The 22,797-nt window shown below is 45.1% G+C and overlaps 1 protein-coding gene across 1 annotated transcript in view; it reads right to left on the bottom strand.

Annotated features, from left to right (window-relative positions):
* Positions 1–18,253, bottom strand: part of LOC142250027 (uncharacterized) — a 257,435-nt gene extending 239,182 nt beyond the window's left edge. Inside the window, exon 1 of the mRNA XM_075322090.1 lies at positions 15,218–18,253. Within this exon, the coding sequence (XP_075178205.1) occupies positions 15,218–18,017 (2,800 nt within the window). The 5' untranslated portion in view covers positions 18,018–18,253. The remainder of the gene's footprint in view (positions 1–15,217) is intronic.
* Between the last annotated feature and the right edge of the window lie 4,544 nt (positions 18,254–22,797).

Here is a 22,797-nt window from a genome sequence, read left to right as displayed (position 1 = left end):
TAGTGTCTACATCTCAGTGTCACAGATGTATAGCCTCCTCCTCCTGTATAGTGTCTACATCTCAGTGTCAGATGTATAGCCTCCTCCTCCTGTATAGTGTCTACATCTCAGTGTCATACATGTATAGCCTCCTCCTCCTCCTGTATAGTGTCTACATCTCAGTGTCACAGATGTATATCCTCCTCCTCCTGTATAGTGTCTACATCTCAGTGTCACAGATGTATATCCTCCTCCTCCTGTATAGTGTCTACATCTCAGTGTCACAGATGTATAGCCTCCTCCTCCTGTATAGTGTCTACATCTCAGTGTCAGATGTATAGCCTCCTCCTCCTGTATAGTGTCTACATCTCAGTGTCACAGATGTATAGCCTCCTCCTCCTGTATAGTGTCTACATCTCAGTGTCAGATGTATATCCTCCTCCTCCTGTATAGTGTCTACATCTCAGTGTCACAGATGTATATCTTCCTCCTCCTGTATAGTGTCTACATCTCAGTGTCACAGATGTATAGCCTCCTCCTCCTGTATAGTGTCTACATCTCAGTGTCAGATGTATAGCCTCCTCCTCCTGTATAGTGTCTACATCTCAGTGTCAGATGTATAGCCTCCTCCTCCTGTATAGTGTCTACATCTCAGTGTCACAGATGTATAGCCTCCTCCTCCTGTATAGTGTCTACATCTCAGTGTCAGATGTATAGCCTCCTCCTCCTGTATAGTGTCTACATCTCAGTGTCACAGATGTATATCCTCCTCCTCCTGTATAGTGTCTACATCTCAGTGTCACAGATGTATAGCCTCCTCCTCCTGTATAGTGTCTACATCTCAGTGTCATACATGTATAGCCTCCTCCTCCTGTATAGTGTGTACATCTCAGTGTCATACATGTATAGCCTCCTCCTCCTGTATAGTGTCTACATCTCAGTGTCACAGATGTATAGCCTCCTCCTCCTGTATAGTGTCTACATCTCAGTGTCAGATGTATAGCCTCCTCCTCCTGTATAGTGTCTACATCTCAGTGTCATACATGTATAGCCTCCTCCTCCTGTATAGTGTCTACATCTCAGTGTCAGATGTATAGCCTCCTCCTCCTGTATAGTGTCTACATCTCAGTGTCAGATGTATATCCTCCTCCTCCTGTATAGTGTCTACATCTCAGTGTCACAGATGTATAGCCTCCTCCTCCTGTATAGTGTCTACATCTCAGTGTCATACATGTATAGCCTCCTCCTCCTGTATAGTGTCTACATCTCAGTGTCAGATGTATAGCCTCCTCCTCCTGTATAGTGTCTACATCTCAGTGTCAGATGTATATCCTCCTCCTCCTGTATAGTGTCTACATCTCAGTGTCAGATGTATAGCCTCCTCCTCCTGTATAGTGTCTACATCTCAGTGTCATACATGTATAGCCTCCTCCTCCTGTATAGGGTCTACATCTCAGTGTCACAGACGTATAGCCTCCTCCTCCTGTATAGTGTCTACATCTCAGTGTCACGGAAGTATAGCCTCCTCCTCCTGTATAGTGTCTACATCTCAGTGTCAGATGTATATCCTCCTCCTCCTGTATAGGGTCTACATCTCAGTGTCACAGACGTATAGCCTCCTCCTCCTGTATAGTGTCTACATCTCAGTGTCACGGAAGTATAGCCTCCTCCTCCTGTATAGTGTCTACATTTCAGTGTCACAGATGTATAGCCTCCTCCTCCTGTATAGTGTCTACATCTCAGTGTCATACATGTATAGCCTCCTCCTCCTGTATAGTGTCTACATCTCAGTGTCAGATGTATAGCCTCCTCCTCCTGTATAGTGTCTACATCTCAGTGTCATACATGTATAGCCTCCTCCTCCTGTATAGTGTCTACATCTCAGTGTCACAGATGTATAGCCTCTTCCTCCTGTATAGTGTCTACATCTCAGTGTCACAGATGTATAGCCTCCTCCTCCTGTATAGTGTCTACATCGCAGTGTCACAGATGTATAGCCTCCTCCTCCTGTATAGTGTCTACATCTCAGTGTCACAGATGTATAGCCTCTCCTCCTGTATAGTGTCTACATCTCAGTGTCACAGATGTATAGCCTCCTCCTCCTGTATAGTGTCTACATCTCAGTGTCACAGATGTATAGCCTCCTCCTCCTGTATAGTGTCTACATCTCAGTGTCACAGATGTATAGCCTCCTCCTCCTGTATAGTGTCTACATCTCAGTGTCACAGATGTATAGCCTCCTCCTCCTGTATAGTGTCTACATCTCAGTGTCACAGATGTATAGCCTCCTCCTCCTGTATAGTGTCTACATCTCAGTGTCACAGATGTATAGCCTCCTCCTCCTGTATAGTGTCTACATCTCAGTGTCACAGATGTATAGCCTCCTCCTCCTGTATAGTGTCTACATCTCAGTGTCACAGATGTATAGCCTCCTCCTCCTGTATAGTGTCTACATCTCAGTGTCACAGATGTATAGCCTCCTCCTCCTGTATAGTGTCTACATCTCAGTGTCACAGATGTATAGCCTCCTCCTCCTGTATAGTGTCTACATCTCAGTGTCAGATGTATAGCCTCCTCCTCCTGTATAGTGTCTACATCTTAGTGTCAGATGTATAGCCTCCTCCTCCTGTATAGTGTCTACATCTCAGTGTCAGATGTATAGCCTCCTCCTCCTGTATAGTGTCTACATCTCAGTGTCATACATGTATAGCCTCCTCCTCCTGTATAGTGTCTACATCTCAGTGTCAGATGTATAGCCTCCTCCTCCTGTATAGTGTCTACATCTCAGTGTCATACATGTATAGCCTCCTCCTCCTGTATAGTGTCTACATCTCAGTGTCAGATGTATAGCCTCCTCCTCCTGTATAGTGTCTACATCTCAGTGTCATACATGTATATCCTCCTCCTCCTGTATAGTGTCTACATCTCAGTGTCATACATGTATATCCTCCTCCTCCTGTATAGTGTCTACATCTCAGTGTCATACATGTATAGCCTCCTCCTCCTGTATAGTGTCTACATCTCAGTGTCACAGATGTATAGCCTCCTCCTTCTGTATAGTGTCTACATCTCAGTGTCACACATGTATAGCCTCCTCCTCCTGTATAGTGTCTACATCTCAGTGTCACAGATGTATAGCCTCCTCCTCCTGTATAGTGTCTACATCTCAGTGTCATACATGTATATCCTCCTCCTCCTGTATAGTGTCTACATCTCAGTGTCAGATGTATGGCCTCCTCCTCCTGTATAGAGTCTACATCTCAGTGTCAGATGTATGGCCTCCTCCTCCTGTATAGAGTCTACATCTCAGTGTCATACATGTATAGCCTCCTCCTCCTGTATAGAGTCTACATCTCAGTGTCACAGATGTATAGCCTCCTCCTCCTGTATAGTGTCTACATCTCAGTGTCACAGATGTATAGCCTCCTCCTCCTGTATAGTGTCTACATCTCAGTGTCACAGATGTATAGCCTCCTCCTCCTGTATAGTGTCTACATCTCAGTGTCAGATGTATAGCCTCCTCCTCCTGTATAGTGTCTACATCTCAGTGTCACAGATGTATAGCCTCCTCCTGTATAGTGTCTACATCTCAGTGTCAGATGTATAGCCTCCTCCTCCTGTATAGTGTCTACATCTCAGTGTCAGATGTATAGCCTCCCCCTCCTGTATAGTGTCTACATCTCAGTGTCACAGATGTATGGCCTCCCCCTCCTGTATAGTGTCTACATCTCAGTGTCAGATGTATAGCCTCCTCCTCCTGTATAGTGTCTACATCTCAGTGTCAGATGTATAGCCTCCTCCTGTATAGTGTCTACATCTCAGTGTCATACATGTATAGCCTCCTCCTCCTGTATAGTGTCTACATCTCAGTGTCAGATGTATAGCCTCCTCCTCCTGTATAGTGTCTACATCTCAGTGTCATACATGTATATCCTCCTCCTGTATAGTGTCTACATCTCAGTGTCAGATGTATAGTCTCCTCCTCCTGTATAGTGTCTACATCTCAGTGTCATACATGTATAGCCTCCTCCTCCTGTATAGTGTCTACATCTCAGTGTCATACATGTATAGCCTCCTCCTCCTGTATAGTGTCTACATCTCAGTGTCATACATGTATAGCCTCCTCCTCCTGTATAGTGTCTACATCTCAGTGTCAGATGTATAGCCTCCTCCTCCTGTATAGTGTCTACATCTCAGTGTCACAGATGTATAGCCTCCTCCTCCTGTATAGTGTCTACATCTCAGTGTCAGATGTATAGCCTCCTCCTCCTGTATAGTGTCTACATCTCAGTGTCAGATGTATAGCCTCCCCCTCCTGTATAGTGTCTACATCTCAGTGTCACAGATGTATGGCCTCCCCCTCCTGTATAGTGTCTACATCTCAGTGTCAGATGTATAGCCTCCTCCTCCTGTATAGTGTCTACATCTCAGTGTCAGATGTATAGCCTCCTCCTGTATAGTGTCTACATCTCAGTGTCATACATGTATAGCCTCCTCCTCCTGTATAGTGTCTACATCTCAGTGTCAGATGTATAGCCTCCTCCTCCTGTATAGTGTCTACATCTCAGTGTCATACATGTATAGCCTCCTCCTCCTGTATAGTGTCTACATCTCAGTGTCATACATGTATAGCCTCCTCCTCCTGTATAGTGTCTACATCTCAGTGTCATACATGTATAGCCTCCTCCTCCTGTATAGTGTCTACATCTCAGTGTCATACATGTATATCCTCCTCCTGTATAGTGTCTACATCTCAGTGTCATACATGTATAGCCTCCTCCTCCTGTATAGTGTCTACATCTCAGTGTCACAGATGTATAGCCTCCTCCTCCTGTATAGTGTCTACATCTCAGTGTCATACATGTATAGCCTCCTCCTCCTGTATAGTGTCTACATCTCAGTGTCAGATGTATAGCCTCCTCCTCCTGTATAGTGTCTACATCTCAGTGTCACAGATGTATAGCCTCCTCCTCCTGTATAGTGTCTACATCTCAGTGTCATACATGTATAGCCTCCTCCTCCTGTATAGTGTCTACATCTCAGTGTCATACATGTATATCCTCCTCCTCCTGTATAGTGTCTACATCTCAGTGTCACAGATGAATAGCCTCCTCCTCCTGTATAGTGTCTACATCTCAGTGTCACAGATGTATAGCCTCCTCCTCCTGTATAGTGTCTACATCTCAGTGTCATACATGTATATCCTCCTCCTCCTGTATAGTGTCTACATCTCAGTGTCAGATGTATAGCCTCCTCCTCCTGTATAGTGTCTACATCTCAGTGTCACAGATGTATAGCCTCCTCCTCCTGTATAGTGTCTACATCTCAGTGTCATACATGTATAGCCTCCTCCTCCTGTATAGTGTCTACATCTCAGTGTCATACATGTATATCCTCCTCCTCCTGTATAGTGTCTACATCTCAGTGTCAGATGTATAGCCTCCTCCTCCTGTATAGTGTCTACATCTCAGTGTCACAGATGAATAGCCTCCTCCTCCTGTATAGTGTCTACATCTCAGTGTCATACATGTATAGCCTCCTCCTCCTGTATAGTGTCTACATCTCAGTGTCATACATGTATATCCTCCTCCTCCTGTATAGTGTCTACATCTCAGTGTCAGATGTATAGCCTCCTCCTCCTGTATAGTGTCTACATCTCAGTGTCACAGATGTATAGCCTCCTCCTCCTGTATAGTGTCTACATCTCAGTGTCATACATGTATAGCCTCCTCCTCCTGTATAGTGTCTACATCTCAGTGTCACAGATGTATGGCCTCCCCCTCCTGTATAGTGTCTACATCTCAGTGTCAGATGTATAGCCTCCTCCTCCTGTATAGTGTCTACATCTCAGTGTCACAGATGTATAGCCTCCTCCTCCTGTATAGTGTCTACATCTCAGTGTCATACATGTATAGCCTCCTCCTCCTGTATAGTGTCTACATCTCAGTGTCATACATGTATAGCCTCCTCCTCCTGTATAGTGTGTACATCTCAGTGTCAGATGTATGGCCTCCTCCTCCTGTATAGAGTCTACATCTCAGTGTCAGATGTATGGCCTCCTCCTCCTGTATAGAGTCTACATCTCAGTGTCATACATGTATAGCCTCCTCCTCCTGTATAGAGTCTACATCTCAGTGTCACAGATGTATAGCCTCCTCCTCCTGTATAGTGTCTACATCTCAGTGTCACAGATGTATAGCCTCCTCCTCCTGTATAGTGTCTACATCTCAGTGTCACAGATGTATAGCCTCCTCCTGTATAGTGTCTACATCTCAGTGTCAGATGTATAGCCTCCTCCTCCTGTATAGTGTCTACATCTCAGTGTCACAGATGTATAGCCTCCTCCTCCTGTATAGTGTCTACATCTCAGTGTCAGATGTATAGCCTCCTCCTCCTGTATAGTGTCTACATCTCAGTGTCAGATGTATAGCCTCCCCCTCCTGTATAGTGTCTACATCTCAGTGTCACAGATGTATGGCCTCCCCCTCCTGTATAGTGTCTACATCTCAGTGTCAGATGTATAGCCTCCTCCTCCTGTATAGTGTCTACATCTCAGTGTCAGATGTATAGCCTCCTCCTGTATAGTGTCTACATCTCAGTGTCATACATGTATAGCCTCCTCCTCCTGTATAGTGTCTACATCTCAGTGTCAGATGTATAGTCTCCTCCTCCTGTATAGTGTCTACATCTCAGTGTCATACATGTATATCCTCCTCCTGTATAGTGTCTACATCTCAGTGTCATACATGTATAGCCTCCTCCTCCTGTATAGTGTCTACATCTCAGTGTCATACATGTATAGCCTCCTCCTCCTGTATAGTGTCTACATCTCAGTGTCAGATGTATAGCCTCCTCCTCCTGTATAGTGTCTACATCTCAGTGTCACAGATGTATAGCCTCCTCCTCCTGTATAGTGTCTACATCTCAGTGTCAGATGTATAGCCTCCTCCTCCTGTATAGTGTCTACATCTCAGTGTCAGATGTATAGCCTCCCCCTCCTGTATAGTGTCTACATCTCAGTGTCACAGATGTATGGCCTCCCCCTCCTGTATAGTGTCTACATCTCAGTGTCAGATGTATAGCCTCCTCCTCCTGTATAGTGTCTACATCTCAGTGTCAGATGTATAGCCTCCTCCTGTATAGTGTCTACATCTCAGTGTCATACATGTATAGCCTCCTCCTCCTGTATAGTGTCTACATCTCAGTGTCAGATGTATAGCCTCCTCCTCCTGTATAGTGTCTACATCTCAGTGTCATACATGTATATCCTCCTCCTCCTGTATAGTGTCTACATCTCAGTGTCATACATGTATATCCTCCTCCTGTATAGTGTCTACATCTCAGTGTCATACATGTATAGCCTCCTCCTCCTGTATAGTGTCTACATCTCAGTGTCATACATGTATAGCCTCCTCCTCCTGTATAGTGTCTACATCTCAGTGTCATACATGTATATCCTCCTCCTCCTGTATAGTGTCTACATCTCAGTGTCACAGATGAATAGCCTCCTCCTCCTGTATAGTGTCTACATCTCAGTGTCACAGATGTATAGCCTCCTCCTCCTGTATAGTGTCTACATCTCAGTGTCATACATGTATATCCTCCTCCTCCTGTATAGTGTCTACATCTCAGTGTCAGATGTATAGCCTCCTCCTCCTGTATAGTGTCTACATCTCAGTGTCACAGATGTATAGCCTCCTCCTCCTGTATAGTGTCTACATCTCAGTGTCATACATGTATAGCCTCCTCCTCCTGTATAGTGTCTACATCTCAGTGTCATACATGTATATCCTCCTCCTCCTGTATAGTGTCTACATCTCAGTGTCAGATGTATAGCCTCCTCCTCCTGTATAGTGTCTACATCTCAGTGTCACAGATGAATAGCCTCCTCCTCCTGTATAGTGTCTACATCTCAGTGTCATACATGTATAGCCTCCTCCTCCTGTATAGTGTCTACATCTCAGTGTCATACATGTATATCCTCCTCCTCCTGTATAGTGTCTACATCTCAGTGTCAGATGTATAGCCTCCTCCTCCTGTATAGTGTCTACATCTCAGTGTCACAGATGTATAGCCTCCTCCTCCTGTATAGTGTCTACATCTCAGTGTCATACATGTATAGCCTCCTCCTCCTGTATAGTGTCTACATCTCAGTGTCATACATGTATAGCCTCCTCCTCCTGTATAGTGTCTACATCTCAGTGTCATACATGTATAGCCTCCTCCTCCTGTATAGTGTGTACATCTCAGTGTCAGATGTATAGCCTCCTGTCTCCCTCGCAGTTCCATATACTCGGCAGCTGTATACTTTGATACTTTGTGCCTGGCTGTGCCGTGTTTCTCCCACTACAGACTCGCTGCTGAGGTGCAAACGCGTTGGGAGAGGAACCTTTTTCCAGGGCTACCAGAGTAGGACAACACCTGGGTACCGGGTGCTAATACATGGGGACGACAGGGGATGTTGGGGCAAAACTGTCCAGCTACCTCAACTGGTGCCCATCAAATCTATGGACTATTGAACTGCTCCATGTGGAACTGAAGGAGATCCACACAACTTATATTGTTCAGACTACTGCACGATGGACACTATACATGTGGGTGTATGAGGCCAATACCGTACTGCATGATGGACACTATACATGTGGGTGTATGAGGCCAATACCGTACTGCATGATGGACACTATACATGTGGGTGTATGAGGCCAATACAGTACTGCACGATGGACACTATACATGTGGGTGTATGAGGCCAATACCGTACTGCATGATGGACACTCTACATGTGGGTGTATGAGGCCAATACCGTACTGCATGATGGACACTATACATGTGGGTGTATGAGGCCAATACCGTACTGCATGATGGACACTATACATGTGGGTGTATGAGGCCAATACCGTACTGCATGATGGACACTATACATGTGGGTGTATGAGGCCAATACCGTACTGCATGATGGACACTATACATGTGGGTGTATGAGGCCAATACCGTACTGCATGATGGACACTATACATGTGGGTGTATGAGGCCAATACAGTACAGTATGATGAGCACTATACATGTGGGTGTATGAGGCCAATACCATACTGCATGATGGACACTATACATGTGGGTGTATGAGGCCAATACAGTACAGTATGATGAGCACTATACATGTGGGTGTATGAGGCCAATGCCGTACTGCATGATGGACACTATACATGTGGGTGTATGAGGCCAATACCGTACTGCATGATGGACACTATACATGTGGGTGTATGAGGCCAATACCGTACTGCATGATGGACACTATACATGTGGGTGTATGAGGCCAATACCGTACTGCATGATGTACACTATACATGTGGGTGTATGAGGCCAATACAGTACAGTATGATGAGCACTATACATGTGGGTGTATGAGGCCAATACCGTACTGCAGGATGGACACTATACATGTGGGTGTATGAGGCTAAAGCCTAAGACACACGGCATGAAAATCGGACCGAGTGCAGTGGGATAAAACATTGCATTCCACTCGGACCAATATTAACCTATGAAAATAAATGAGAAAATCAGCTCACCGAGTTGCTGTAATCCGCTGTATATGTGGATCCGCGCACGGAAGGCTAGGCTGCCAGTCTCATATTCAGGATGAAAAACAGTACAGCGCAGTCCTCAAGTTGCAATTAAAAAAATTTTCTTTTATTTGATAAATCCGTTAAAAATAAGTGGTGTACAAAGCGGTCAGCTAGAAGAGTATAGGGGACGTAGAGAAGAACCCCACAGAACTACGCGTTTCAACACAGTCTTAATCATGTTCTGAAAAGGAAAGAGTGTCTGTTTCCTATAAGGTGTAACACACACCCACCTTAATCATATGCACATGTCGACATTTGGAAGTCTATCACATTAGATGTTCACATTAGTAAGTGCATGGAATGCGGTTTTCAGAAAAAATATAGTTAAATAAAAGGCAGAAATATTGAAAAATGGAAAAAGGGGAAGAGAAAGGAAAATAAAGGGCAAGAGAAAGAAGAAAGGAAAACAGCATATATGAAATAAAGGGAGTGATGAAATAAAAAAATGCTGTTAAAATGTATCGTATACAGATAAATATTTCTGCAGCTGGCAGGGGCATACAATATAGATTAGATTTATACATTTAAAAGGATCTATTTTATATGAGTAATTTGCAAATTAATATATTATTCAGAAATATATATTATCTGCAACTGCCAGTCTGATCCCAATCCACATATAAAATATTAATCAGTAAATTATTACGTTTAGTAAATAATTATCCTTTATCATACATGTTATAAGTTGCACAGTATTATGTATTTATTATCCGCGATGGACCTATAGAGCAGGGCAAGGAGCACACAAAAAAAAAAAAACACCGTAAAAACCGACCTATCATCTATTTCTTATATTTATTTTAATTTATGGATAGTAGAATCTAGTTTTACCATATTCATTGTATCGAATCCAAGTTATATCTGTCAAATAGGTAGGACCATAGAAGCACTTTGCAAAAAAAAAATTTTGTTCCACAAATATACACATCTGAATGGAACCTCGCAAAACTATAATATAAATTGTGGCAAAAATTTGTCTATATAAATAGATTTCTTTTAGTAGTCAAATGTCAATATAATATAGTAGTATTATCTCATTTGTTTTATTGTTATCTTTTTATTCTTGTTTTTTTATTGTTTTGTTTTTTTATTTTCTCATATATTTATTATTTTTTTATATATACTATTTTACCGCACATTCATTGTATATAGAGTTTTATTCTTTCCCAGTTGAACATAAGTGTATAATATCATAACATACATTATAGACTCCACAATAATAAGAGTTTCAATATATTCCATTTATATGTGTTATTTTTTGTGTTATTCAATTGTTTTTCAATAGTTTTTTGTATGTTCCATTGTGTTGCTCTGTAAGTTCTAAGAGGTTTATATTGTGGTATATATGTCTGTGTATTTGTTTGGGGGGAAAAAAAAAAAAAAAGAGAAAAATAGAATTTTTATTCTCTTTCTTAGGACTTAGTTTTAATCACCTTGTCTTGTTCTTATATCAAATTATATGACCGATTCGTGATATGAAAGATCTAAACATGATAAATACAAATTTTTCTCTTTTTTTTTTTCCCCCCAAACAAATACACAGACATATATACCACAATATAAACCTCTTACAAAAACTATTGAAAAACAATTGAATAACAAAAAATAACACATATAAATGGAATATATTGAAACTCTTATTATTGTGGAGTCTATAATGTATGTTATGATATTATACACTTATGTTCAACTGGGAAAGAATAAAACTCTATATACAATGAATGTGCGGTAAAATAGTATATATAAAAAAATAATAAATATATGAGAAAATAAAAAAACAAAACAATAAAAAATAAAAAAACAAGAATAAAAAGATAACAATAAAACAAATGAGATAATACTACTATATTATATTGACATTTGACTACTAAAAAATCTATTTATATAGATAATATACGGATAATAAATACATAATACTGTGCAACTTATAACATGTATGATAAAGGATAATTATTTACTAAACATAATCATTTACTGATTAATATTTTATATGTGGATTGGGATCAGACTGGCAGTTGCAGATAATATATATTTATGAATATACAGTTAGGTCCAAAAATATTTGGACAGTGACACAAGTTTTGTTATTTTAGCTGTTTACAAAAACATGTTCAGAAATACAATTCTATATATAATATGGGCTGAAAGTGCACACTCCCAGCTGCAATATGAGAGTTTTCACATCCAAATCGGAGAAAGGGTTTAGGAATCATAGCTCTGTAATGCATAGCCTCCTCTTTTTAAAGGGACCAAAAGTAATTGGACAAGGGACTCTAAGGGCTGCAATTAACTCTGAAGGCGTCTCCCTCGTTAACCTGTAATCAATGAAGTAGTTAAAAGGTCTGGGGTTGATTACAGGTGTGTGGTTTTGCATTTGGAAGCTGTTGCTGTGACCAGACAACATGTGGTCTAAGGAACTCTCAATTGAGGTGAAGCAGAACATCCTGAGGCTGAAAAAAAAGAAAAAATCCATCAGAGAGATAGCAGACATGCTTGGAGTAGCAAAATCAACAGTCGGGTACATTCTAAGAAAAAAGGAATTGACTGGTGAGCTTGGGAACTCAAAAAGGCCTGGGCGTCCACGGATGACAACAGTGGTGGATGATCGCCGCATACTTTCTTTGGTGAAGAAGAACCCGTTCACAACATCAACTGAGGTCCAGAACATTCTCAGTGAAGTAGGTGTATCTGTCTCTAAGTCAACAGTAAAGAGAAGACTCCATGAAAGTAAATACAAAGGATTCACATCTAGATGCAAACCATTCATCAATTCCAAAAATAGACAGGCCAGAGTTAAATTTGCTGAAAAACACCTCATGAAGCCAGCTCAGTTCTGGAAAAGTATTCTATGGACAGATGAGACAAAGATCAACCTGTACCAGAATGATGGGAAGAAAAAAGTTTGGAGAAAAAAGGGAACGGCACATGATCCAAGGCACACCACATCCTCTGTAAAACATAGTGGAGGCAACGTGATGGCATGGGCATGCATGGCTTTCAATGGCACTGGGTCACTTGTGTTTATTGATGACATAACAGCAGACAAGAGTAGCCGGATGAATTCTGAAGTGTACCGGGATATACTTTCAGCCCAGATTCAGCCAAATGCCGCAAAGTTGATCGGACGGCGCTTCATAGTACAGATGGACAATGACCCCAAGCATACAGCCAAAGCTACCCAGGAGTTCATGAGTGCAAAAAAATGGAACATTCTGCAATGGCCAAGTCAATCACCAGATCTTAACCCAATTGAGCATGCATTTCACTTGCTCAAATCCAGACTTAAGACGGAAAGACCCACAAACAAGCAAGACCTGAAGGCTGCGGCTGTAAAGGCCTGGCAAAGCATTAAGAAGGAGGAAACCCAGCGTTTGGTGATGTCCATGGGTTCCAGACTTAAGGCAGTGATTGCCTCCAAAGGATTCGCAACAAAATATTGAAAATAAAAATATTTTGTTTGGGTTTGGTTTATTTGTCCAATTACTTTTGACCTCCTAAAATGTGGAGTGTTTGTAAAGAAATGTGACAATTCCTACAATTTCTATCAGATATTTTTGTTCAAACCTTCAAATTAAACGTTACAATCTGCACTTGAATTCTGTTGTAGAGGTTTCATTTCAAATCCAATGTGGTGGCATGCAGAGCCCAACTCGCGAAAATTATGTCACTGTCCAAATATTTCTGGACCTAACTGTATTAATTTGCAAATTACTCATAAAATAGATCCTTTTAAATGTATAAATCTAATCTATATTGTATGCACCTGCCAGAAATATTTATCTGTATAAGATACATTTTAACAGCATTTTTTTATTTCATCACTCCCTTTATTTCATATATGCTGTTTTCCTTTCTTCTTTCTCTTGCCCTTTATTTTCCTTTCTCTTCCCCTTTTTCCATTTTTCAATATTTCTGCCTTTTATTTAACTATATTTTTTCTGAAAACCGCATTCCATGCACTTACTAATGTGAACATCTAATGTGATAGACTTCCAAATGTCGACATGTGCATATAATTAAAGTGGGTGTGTGTTACACCTTATAGGAAACCGACACTCTTTCCTTTTCAGAACATGATTAAGACTGTGTCGAAACGCGTAGTTCTGTAGGGTTCCTCTCTACGTCCCCTATACTATTCTAGCTGACCGCTTTGTACGCCACTTATTTTTAATGGATTTATCAAATAAAAGACATTTTTTAATTGCAACTTGAGGACTGTGCTGGACTTTTTTCATCCTGAATATTCACCTATGTCCCAGCACACATGAGCGATTATTTTCTCAGCCCTATGCTGCGACTGTAATGCGAGACTCTTTCTCTGACATCCATTCACGTGTATGGGGCGAGACAAAGAAAGATCGCACTGCACTTGTAGAACACCGGTGCACTGCGAGTGCAGGGCGAGAATGGCAATAGCAGGCTCCGGAGGAGAGAGGGAGATAAATCCCACCCTCTCCTCCGCAGTGCTGGCCCGCCCCCCGCAGCTGAGGTCCGATCGCACCTCAGTCGCATGGACACTCACTTAACACTCGGCTCCTGCTGTGCTACCACCACGAGCTGAGTGTCATGCTAAGATCGCAGTAATCCCCGTGTGGCCCCGGCCTAATATTCATTCTGGAGAGATTGACATATACTGGTCGGTATCTTAAAGGGGTTGTCCACTACTTTTACATTGATGGCTTATCCTTAGGATAGGTCATCAATGTCTGATCGACCGGGGTCCAACACCGAGATCAGCTATTCTTGGTGCCGGCGGTTGGAAATGCTCAGTTCCAGAATTGCCCAGTCTTCTGATAGCGGCCGGTGCCAGATACGGCACATCTGTCTCCTATTCAAATCAATAGGCGGCAGATATGCAGCTCCCGGCCGCGGTCAGAGGATGGGGCAGCTCCGGAACTGAGAATTTCCGGATGCCTGCTGCCAAAAACAGCTGATCGGTGGGCGGACTGGGTGTCGGACCCCGGTTAATCAGACGATGACCTACCCTAAGGTTAGGCTATCAATGTTAAAGTAGTGGACAACCCCTTTAAGATATTGGCCAATAAATGTAAGAGTAAGCTCCCCAGCACATCTAATGAGCGACACTAGGTTGCACATGGCATTGCTCACCAGCACGTTTCCATTTTTCGGCAGTGCAGCCTGTATACCATTGACTTTCTGGATCTTAACCGCAGCCTTTTTTCCAATACACATTAATTGATTGATAATTAAACTCTACATGCAGCCCCCAGCAGACACCAAGGGCCCTGTTAAGGCTGGAGCCACAAGGCAACTTAGGCAGTGACAGAGGCCATAGATCGCTGAATGTCGCTGCTACATCACAATATGGTGCACATTGGGACCTGCAAGCAAGTCGGCAAAAGTTGAAAGCAGTTTGTTTTTCCAACTTGCTTGTGGCACTGTGACCTCCAGCACTTGCGCTGTGTAGCCCCAGCATACCGCCATCTTTGTGAGAGTGTCCTGTTTATAGCCAAAGTCACCGCGTAGCCAAAGCCTTAAAGGGATAGTCCACTTTAAGACAAAGAATCCCATTTGCAGCCTTTAAAAGGTAGGTCTCAATACACGGAGGAGACCCCTGTATGAGCGTCTCCCCCCTCAGTCATTCAGCGTCTCACCTCTATGAACATCAGATCTGACTTTTATTGCCGGCTCAGGCAAGTTTACAGCAGGGAGCCCCGGACGACTCGTATTCTCAAAAGTAAGGACTGGACTTGGCTTTATTAATATTCTTCCAAAGCTTGCTCTGCTCTGTCCCGACATCTGCAGACTCTGGCCACTTATCCATCTCGGATGTGATTTTCCGTCTCTGGTCACCATCACTGGCAGCTCTTGTGTAGGGGAAGGCTCCGCCGCAGCTGGAAGCCCCATTATAGGAGACGGATATTTAGCAGCTGGAAGCCCCTTGGCAGGGAACAAGTCCTTTACTGGGGACGGTGTCTTGGAAGGAAGAGCGTCCTCTGCGGAGAAGATTACTCTCACCGGGAGACCACGATGAGCAATCTGAGGTCCCTCCTCAAGAAAATTGTCCCTCGGGACAGAAAAACCTTTGGAATGAAATTCGTTATTTGTGGGGATAGATTTCTTGATGGCAGGAACATCCTTAATGGCAGGGGCGTCATTTGCAGGGGGAGAAGTCTGAACGGCAGGAGCCCCCTTTGCTAGAGGAGCATTCTTAGCAGCATGGAAACCCTTTACAGAGGGAGCATCCGTAGCAGCAGGGGTGCCCTTCAATGGGGGAGAATCCATAATGGTAGGAGCCCCCTTCAAAGGGGGAGCAGTCTTTGTGGCAGGGGCGCCCTTCGATGAGCGAGCATTATTACTGGTAGGGGCGTTCTTTGAGGAGCGAGCATTCTTAGCAGCAGGGGCGCCCTTTGATGGAGGAGCACACTTAGTTGCAGGGGCACCCTTTGATGGGGAAGCATGCTTAGTGGCAGGGGCATCCTTTATGGAGAGAGAATCATTAGCAGCAGGGGCGCCCTTGGATGGGGCATTATCATTAGCGGCAGGGGTGCCCTTGGATGGGGGATTATCATTAGCGGCAGGGGCGCCCTTGGATGGGGGATTATCATTAGCGGCAGGGGCGCCCTTGGATGGAAGATTATCGTTGGCGGCAGGGGCACCATTGGATGGGGGATTATCCTTAGCGGCAGGGGCGCCCTTGGATGGGGGATTATCCTTAGCGGCAGGGGCGCCCTTGGATGGGTGATTATCCTTAGCGGCAGGGGCGCCCTTGGATGGGGGATTATCCTTAACGGAAGGGGCGCCCTTGGATGGGGGATTATCCTTAACGGAAGGGGCGCCCTTGGATGGGGGATTATCCTTAGCGGAAGGGCCGCCCTTGGATGCGGGATTATTCTTAGCGGCAGGGGCGGCCTTGGATGGGGCATTATCCTTAGCGGCAGGGGCATCCTTGGATGGGGGATTATCCTTAGCGGAAGGGCCGCCCTTGGATGCGGGATTATTCTTAGCGGCAGGGGCGCCCTTGGATGGGAGAGCATCCTTACTGGTAGGTGTATTTTTTGTGGGGGGAGAAACCATAGCAGCAGGGGCATCCTTCGATGGGGAAGTATCCTTAGCAGTAGGGGCATCCTTTGCAGGGAGAGAATCTGTAGCAATAGGGTCATCCTTTGCGGGGGGAGCATTATTAGCAATAGGGTCATCCTTTGCGGGGGAAGCATCCTTTGTGGGGGGAACATCATTAGCAGCAGGGGCGTCCTTCAAAGGGGGAACATCCTTTGTCGGGGGAGCATCCTCAGCGGTAGGGGCACCATTGGATGGGGGAGCATCCTCAGCGGCAGGGGCACCATTGGATGGGAGAGCATCCTTAGCGGCAGGGGCACCATTGGATGGGGGAGCATCCTTAGCGGCAGGGGCACCATTGGATGGGGGAGCATCCTTAGCGGCAGGGGCACCATTGGATGGGGGAGCATCCTTAGCGGCAGGGGCACCATTGGATGGGGGAGCATCCTTAGCGGCAGGGGCACCATTGGATGGGGGAGCATCCTTAGCGGCAGGGGCACCATTGGATGGGGGAGCATCCTCAGCGGCAGGGGCCCCATTGGATGGGGGAGCATCCTCAGCGGCAGGGGCCCCATTGGATGGGGGAGCATCCTTAGCGGCAGGGGCACTATTCGATAGGAGAGCATCCTCAGCGGCACCATTCGATGGGAGAGCATCCTCAGCGGCAGGGGCCCCATTCGATGGGAGAGCATCCTCAGCGGCAGGGGCCCCATTCGATGGGAGAGCATCCTCAGCGGCAGGGGCCCCATTCGATGGGAGAGCATCCTCAGTGGCAGGGGCCCCATTCGATGGGAGAGCATCCTCAGTGGCAGGGGCCCCATTCGATGGGAGAGCATCCTCAGTGGCAGGGGCCCCATTCGATGGGAGAGCATCCTCAGTGGCAGGGGCCCCATTCGATGGGAGAGCATCCTCAGCAGCAGTATCATCCATTGCGAGGGGAGCGTCCTTAGTGGGGAGCCCTTTTGTTGGCCCCGTTGGTTGAATGTCATCGTCCTCCACAGGAGACACCATTATCCAGTACCCCAGCGGGCTATCCTCACAGCAGATGAGAGTGGGGCAGGAATTCGTCCCGATTATCCCTTCGGCCTCCACCAGCACTGACCGATACATGTTGTTTTCGGATTTCGTCGTGTCCACGATTCTCACCAGTCCACGATTCAAGGCTCGAGCTATGACAGAACATATCACGCCGTCCGGCATGTCTGACGGGACAAACACCACAATGACGGTCCTTTGCGGATCGGCGTTCTTTCGCAGACACCATCGGTACGTACCTTTTTCGATACCTCTGGCGATCAATTCGCTCATCAGCCCAAACACTACGTGCTCCGCAGAGTTCTCAGCAGGCTGCACAGCATGGCTGCGTTTTTTCTTTGCTCCTTTCTTGGAGGACATGATTAGTCCCTACAGATCTAGATGTGGGGGAGGCCGGCAGTCACCCCAGAGGAGGCCGGCAGTGCGCACCGCCCGCCGGTCACCACACTCGCGGCATCAGCAGGCTACCATCACACGGGGTCATCCATTACCTGCGCGCATTCACCATGTCTGACCACCAGGCTCAATGCGAGGACCACCCGGGGCAAACTCCAAGCGGAAAGTCCGCCGTGCTACGGCAGAGATCCATCCGCTAGAGAACCCGGGCTGGACGCGACTGTCTCCACTGCAGGCGCCATCTTGCCGTCGCCTAACACTGCACATCTGAATGGTCGTTGGTCTTCAGGAAAATGTCGGCAAAGCGGAAGAAATCAATCCCAAAACCCTCCTCTCTGAGCAGATCGACATCTACCTAGCAACAATGCTTTAACCCTGAATGCGCCGGAACTAGTAATACAGCACAAGAATAATGCAGAGCTGGGCTTCTTTCATGTAGTCAGTTTTGAGTGCTAGTAATGTGCTGTTACCAATGGTGATAGATTCTTAGAATTCAGCACATATACTGGTCAATCTGTTTAGTATAGTTTAAAGAGGACCTGTCATCAGGCCAGAAATGACCAGTTTTACCTCTTATTTCATTTCCACCACTCCCCTGGGTATTTATTTTTTTTTTATTTATTTATTTTTTTAAATCCACCATAAAGATAAGGGCCTTTTTATTTTGTGCTTTTTTAAAGGTGTTTACAGGGGTGTGTGCCTCAACTGATCCTCTGAGATGTGTCTCACAGGATCCTCTAGGGCGTGGCTCACAGGATTCTCTGGGGGGGTGTCACAGGATCCTCTGGGGTGTGTCTCACAGGATCATCTGGGGTCTGTTTCACAGGATCCCCTGGGGGTGTCTCAGAATTCTCTGGGGCATGTCTCACAGGATCCTCTGGGATGTGTCTCGCAAGATCCTCTGGGATTTTTCTTGCAGGATCCTCTGGGGCTGTCTCACTGCATCTGCTGAGATGTGTCTCAGAGGATTCTATGCAGCATGACTCCTCACAGGATCCTCTGGCGTGTGGCTCACAGGATTCCCCTAGGGTCGTGGCTCACAGGATTCCCCTAGGGTCGTGGCTCACGGGAGTCTCTGGGGCGGGTTTCACAGGATGCTCTGGGGCGTGTCTCACAGGATCCTCTGGGATGTGTCTCACTGGATCCTCTGGGGCGTGTCTAAAAGGATCCTCTGGGGCCTGTCTCACCGGATCTGCTGAGATGTGTCTCACAGGATCCTCTGTGGTGTGGCTCACAGGATCCTCGGGGTGTGTCTTTAGGCTGCTCTACATAATTACCTGTTAGCCATGCCCCCTTGTTAAAGATTATTAATATTAGCATTAATATTAATGTTAGCGGCACGGTGGCTCAGTGGTTAGCACTGCAGCCTTGCAACGCTGGGGTCCTGGGTTCAATTCCCACCAAGGACATCATCTGCAAGGAGTTTGTATGTTCTCCCTGTGTTTGCGTGGGTTTCCTCCGGGTACTCCGGTTTCCTCCCACACTCCAAAAGACATACCAATAGGGAATTTAGATTGTGAGCCCCAATGGGACAGTGTTGCTGAATATATGTGAGCTGTTCCGAGTCTCAGGAGAAGGGCAGCATACAAATCTGACAAATAAATAAATAATAATAATAATAAAAAGGTCCACATCTTTGGAACTGTTTGGTGGATTTAAATTAAAAAAATGGGAGCAGCAGGAATACAGTTAGATAAAAAAAAATGGGTCACTTTTGACCTGGTGACAGGTGTACTTTAAATCAGGCTTAATTTGGACATCCAAGAGAGGACTGTGATGTGCGCACTGGCTGCAACCTGAACTAAATGGACAATTCATCTATGATTAGAGATTAAAAAAAGTCATTGTTTGTTTTTCCCACAAATCAATAGTACGCATGAATATAAGAAATTTGTAATATATCTTATCAGGGAAATCTGCTTCTTTCTCCTCCTGGACTGATCATTCATTCTCAAAATTCTTGATTCACAGACAATATTGGTCTTCGGTGAGGACAGATTTTCTCATTGCTGAGATAGGAGATAGCAGTTGGTGCTGATAAAGTTCTATGGTGAACTTGCAGCAGAATGTCTCCATCTGCCTCAAGCTCCTCCACAGAATGTCAGGAGCACCAACTGTCATCTCCTATCTCAGCCACAGGGAAGTCTGTAATTAGTGAAAGGGGTTGTCCACTGCGTTAACATTGATGGTCAATCCTCAGGATCGGTCCGATACCCCACTGATCAGCTGTTCTCGGAGCAGAAGGCAGCAGCTCTGTTACGGAGCTGCCGGGCTGGGTACTGCTCATCTGTGAAAGTGATGGATATGCTGACAGCCGCCACTCACGATGACTAGCCACACCGGCCAGCCTATACGATTTACAGCCTAACCATATAAGATTAACCCCATATCTGCAGGATAATAGCGTTATCCAACATGACAGGTTCTAGCATAGAGGGCGGGGCTACAGCAGCAACTCTCATGGAAGTCTCACCACTATTTTACAGCTCTGATTTTGCTGCAGGTGAATCATCCAGGTTGCACATGGGTCACACGTCGTGTGTGACTATCTGAGACCATTGGCAGACATAGACAGAAAAGGGTCCCTGTGCAAGAACAATGTATGGGCCCTTTGCATTACAAGAGCTCCTAAAATGCACAATTGCACCTTCTTCGGAGGTAGAAATGGGCCCCCAACCTCTCGGGCCCTTGTGTGGCTGCACAGGTTGCACCAATGATATGTCCGCTAATGGTATGTTTTTTAGACTGGGGGCTACACTGCACTCTATGTCTATGCCCATTGTGGCCAAAGTCTCCGTGTCGCCCCAGTCTTATTATTTGCCAGTGTGAACAGGCCCTGGCGGAGAATGTGGGCACTTGTTCCACCACAAAGCAGCGAAGCTCCTTACGGGTGACGGTTACGTGTAACGTGCAGACTGAGGGCATGCGATGTGACGTACAGGATGTAGGACGCAGCTCTCCTGCCGGTAACAAACTTCCTGCTCCACCATGTAGTAGTCTGGGAAGAGCAGACATGGCCCCCCGCAGACCACCCCTTCCTACCTTAGCAGCTGATCAGACATAGGCATGGGTTTCTCCGCAGGATCAGCAAGGCTTTTGTACAAAACGCGTGCTGGGATGAAGCATATGTTGCTATAGAAGCTGATTCTCTACCCAGAACCTTTCACTACTTTCATTTCCAGGCTTCAGAGCAGAAGCTCCACCTCCGCCAGCAGCGCTGGGTCCTAGAGAAGCAGGCTATTCCTGGCACATCGGAGTCATCCTACACTGTCACTGTGCAGCCACCCGCCAGCTAGCACTACTCTGTAGGGAACAGAGCTGACAAATATGCTTTTGACTTCACAGTAAATCAGATCGCACTCGGCCATGCAAATCAATGGGTTCGTGAAAAAAATGGGATGACATCGGAATGTGGTGTGATATCCACAGAATAACAGAACGGAGAGATATATTTTCAATCCTCTCCACATTCTGATCAGGGTGTGATTAGCATAACTGGACCGAATTTCTAGGATAAGTCAAAACACAGTCGTGTAATCTAAGAAACAGACTGATGGCACATCCTACCTCTCTAATGTGAACAGGTGCAAACTGAACATGAAACAGAAACAAAAAAGAAAACAGCTGCACTCTGTAACTTTCTAATGTTACTATGTTTCATGTTCAGTGTGCACCTGTTTTCATATATTTTTATTAATTAAAATAAGGGTAACAGAATAACATATCAAATCCACACAATCAAGATGTTATTATGCGTAGCATACTGTAGAGATCCAAGGTATGACAACTTTTGATCGGAGGAAGGGGAGAGGTATAGGAAAAGATAAGGGGGGGGGGCTAAAAGTAATTGCTTTATTGGGGAGGGAGAGACAAGGAAAAAATAAGGTGAAGGGGACATGGGTAAAAGGAAGAACAATTGACAAGACAAATCTCAACCATGTTAACAGGCTTCTATTCTAGGAATTTAAGCATATTGTCAAGAAAGCATGACTGAAGGTTTGAATAAAAGGATTCATGCTATAAAAAGTGTGTTTAAGTAGTTATAAATAATATATTTATGTAATACCTTGTACTAAACTATTCCAGTGATCCCATCTTCGGTAATAAGAGGCAAAGGCATTGTTAATTGTAGCAAAGCACTTCTTAAAGTTGTGAAGAGAAGTAGTCTCTATGACCTCAGAGACAGTGGGCACCGCAGGTTTCCTCCAATTAGAAGCTATAAGATTTCTAGTAACTAAATACATTTTTTCTGTTTAAGTAAAATATTTTTGTTCACTTTTGGCCTTTTATAGTTCCATATAAAGATACTAAGTACTTTTTGGAATTTGTTTAAAGGGAACCTGTCACCACTTTTTCGGCCTATAAGCTGCGGCCACCACCAGTGGGCTCTTATATACAGCGTTCTAACATGCTGTATATAAGAGCCCAGGCCACTGTTACAACATAAAAAACACTTTATAATACTTACCTAACGGTCGCGCTACAGTGCAATAGGGCCTAATGGGCGTCTCCGTTCTCCTGTGCCGGCGCCTCCTCTTTCGGCCATCTTTGTTCTCCTTCTTCTCTAGCTGTGGTGAATGACAGGTCCGACGTCATCCACACTCGCCGGCATTCCGGTCCTGAGCAGTTTGTGGTTCCCAGTGTGTGTGTGGCGGTGTGTGTGTTTTGGGGGGAGGTGTGCACCCCCATCGTGCTCCATCCCCCATGCTGCGCACCCCCTATCGTGCTCCATCCCCCATGCTGC

The sequence above is a fragment of the Anomaloglossus baeobatrachus genome, chromosome 8 (genome assembly GCF_048569485.1).
Source record: "Anomaloglossus baeobatrachus isolate aAnoBae1 chromosome 8, aAnoBae1.hap1, whole genome shotgun sequence".
NCBI lineage: Eukaryota > Metazoa > Chordata > Amphibia > Anura > Aromobatidae > Anomaloglossus > Anomaloglossus baeobatrachus.
This window is presented reverse-complemented; position numbering and strand designations above follow the sequence as displayed.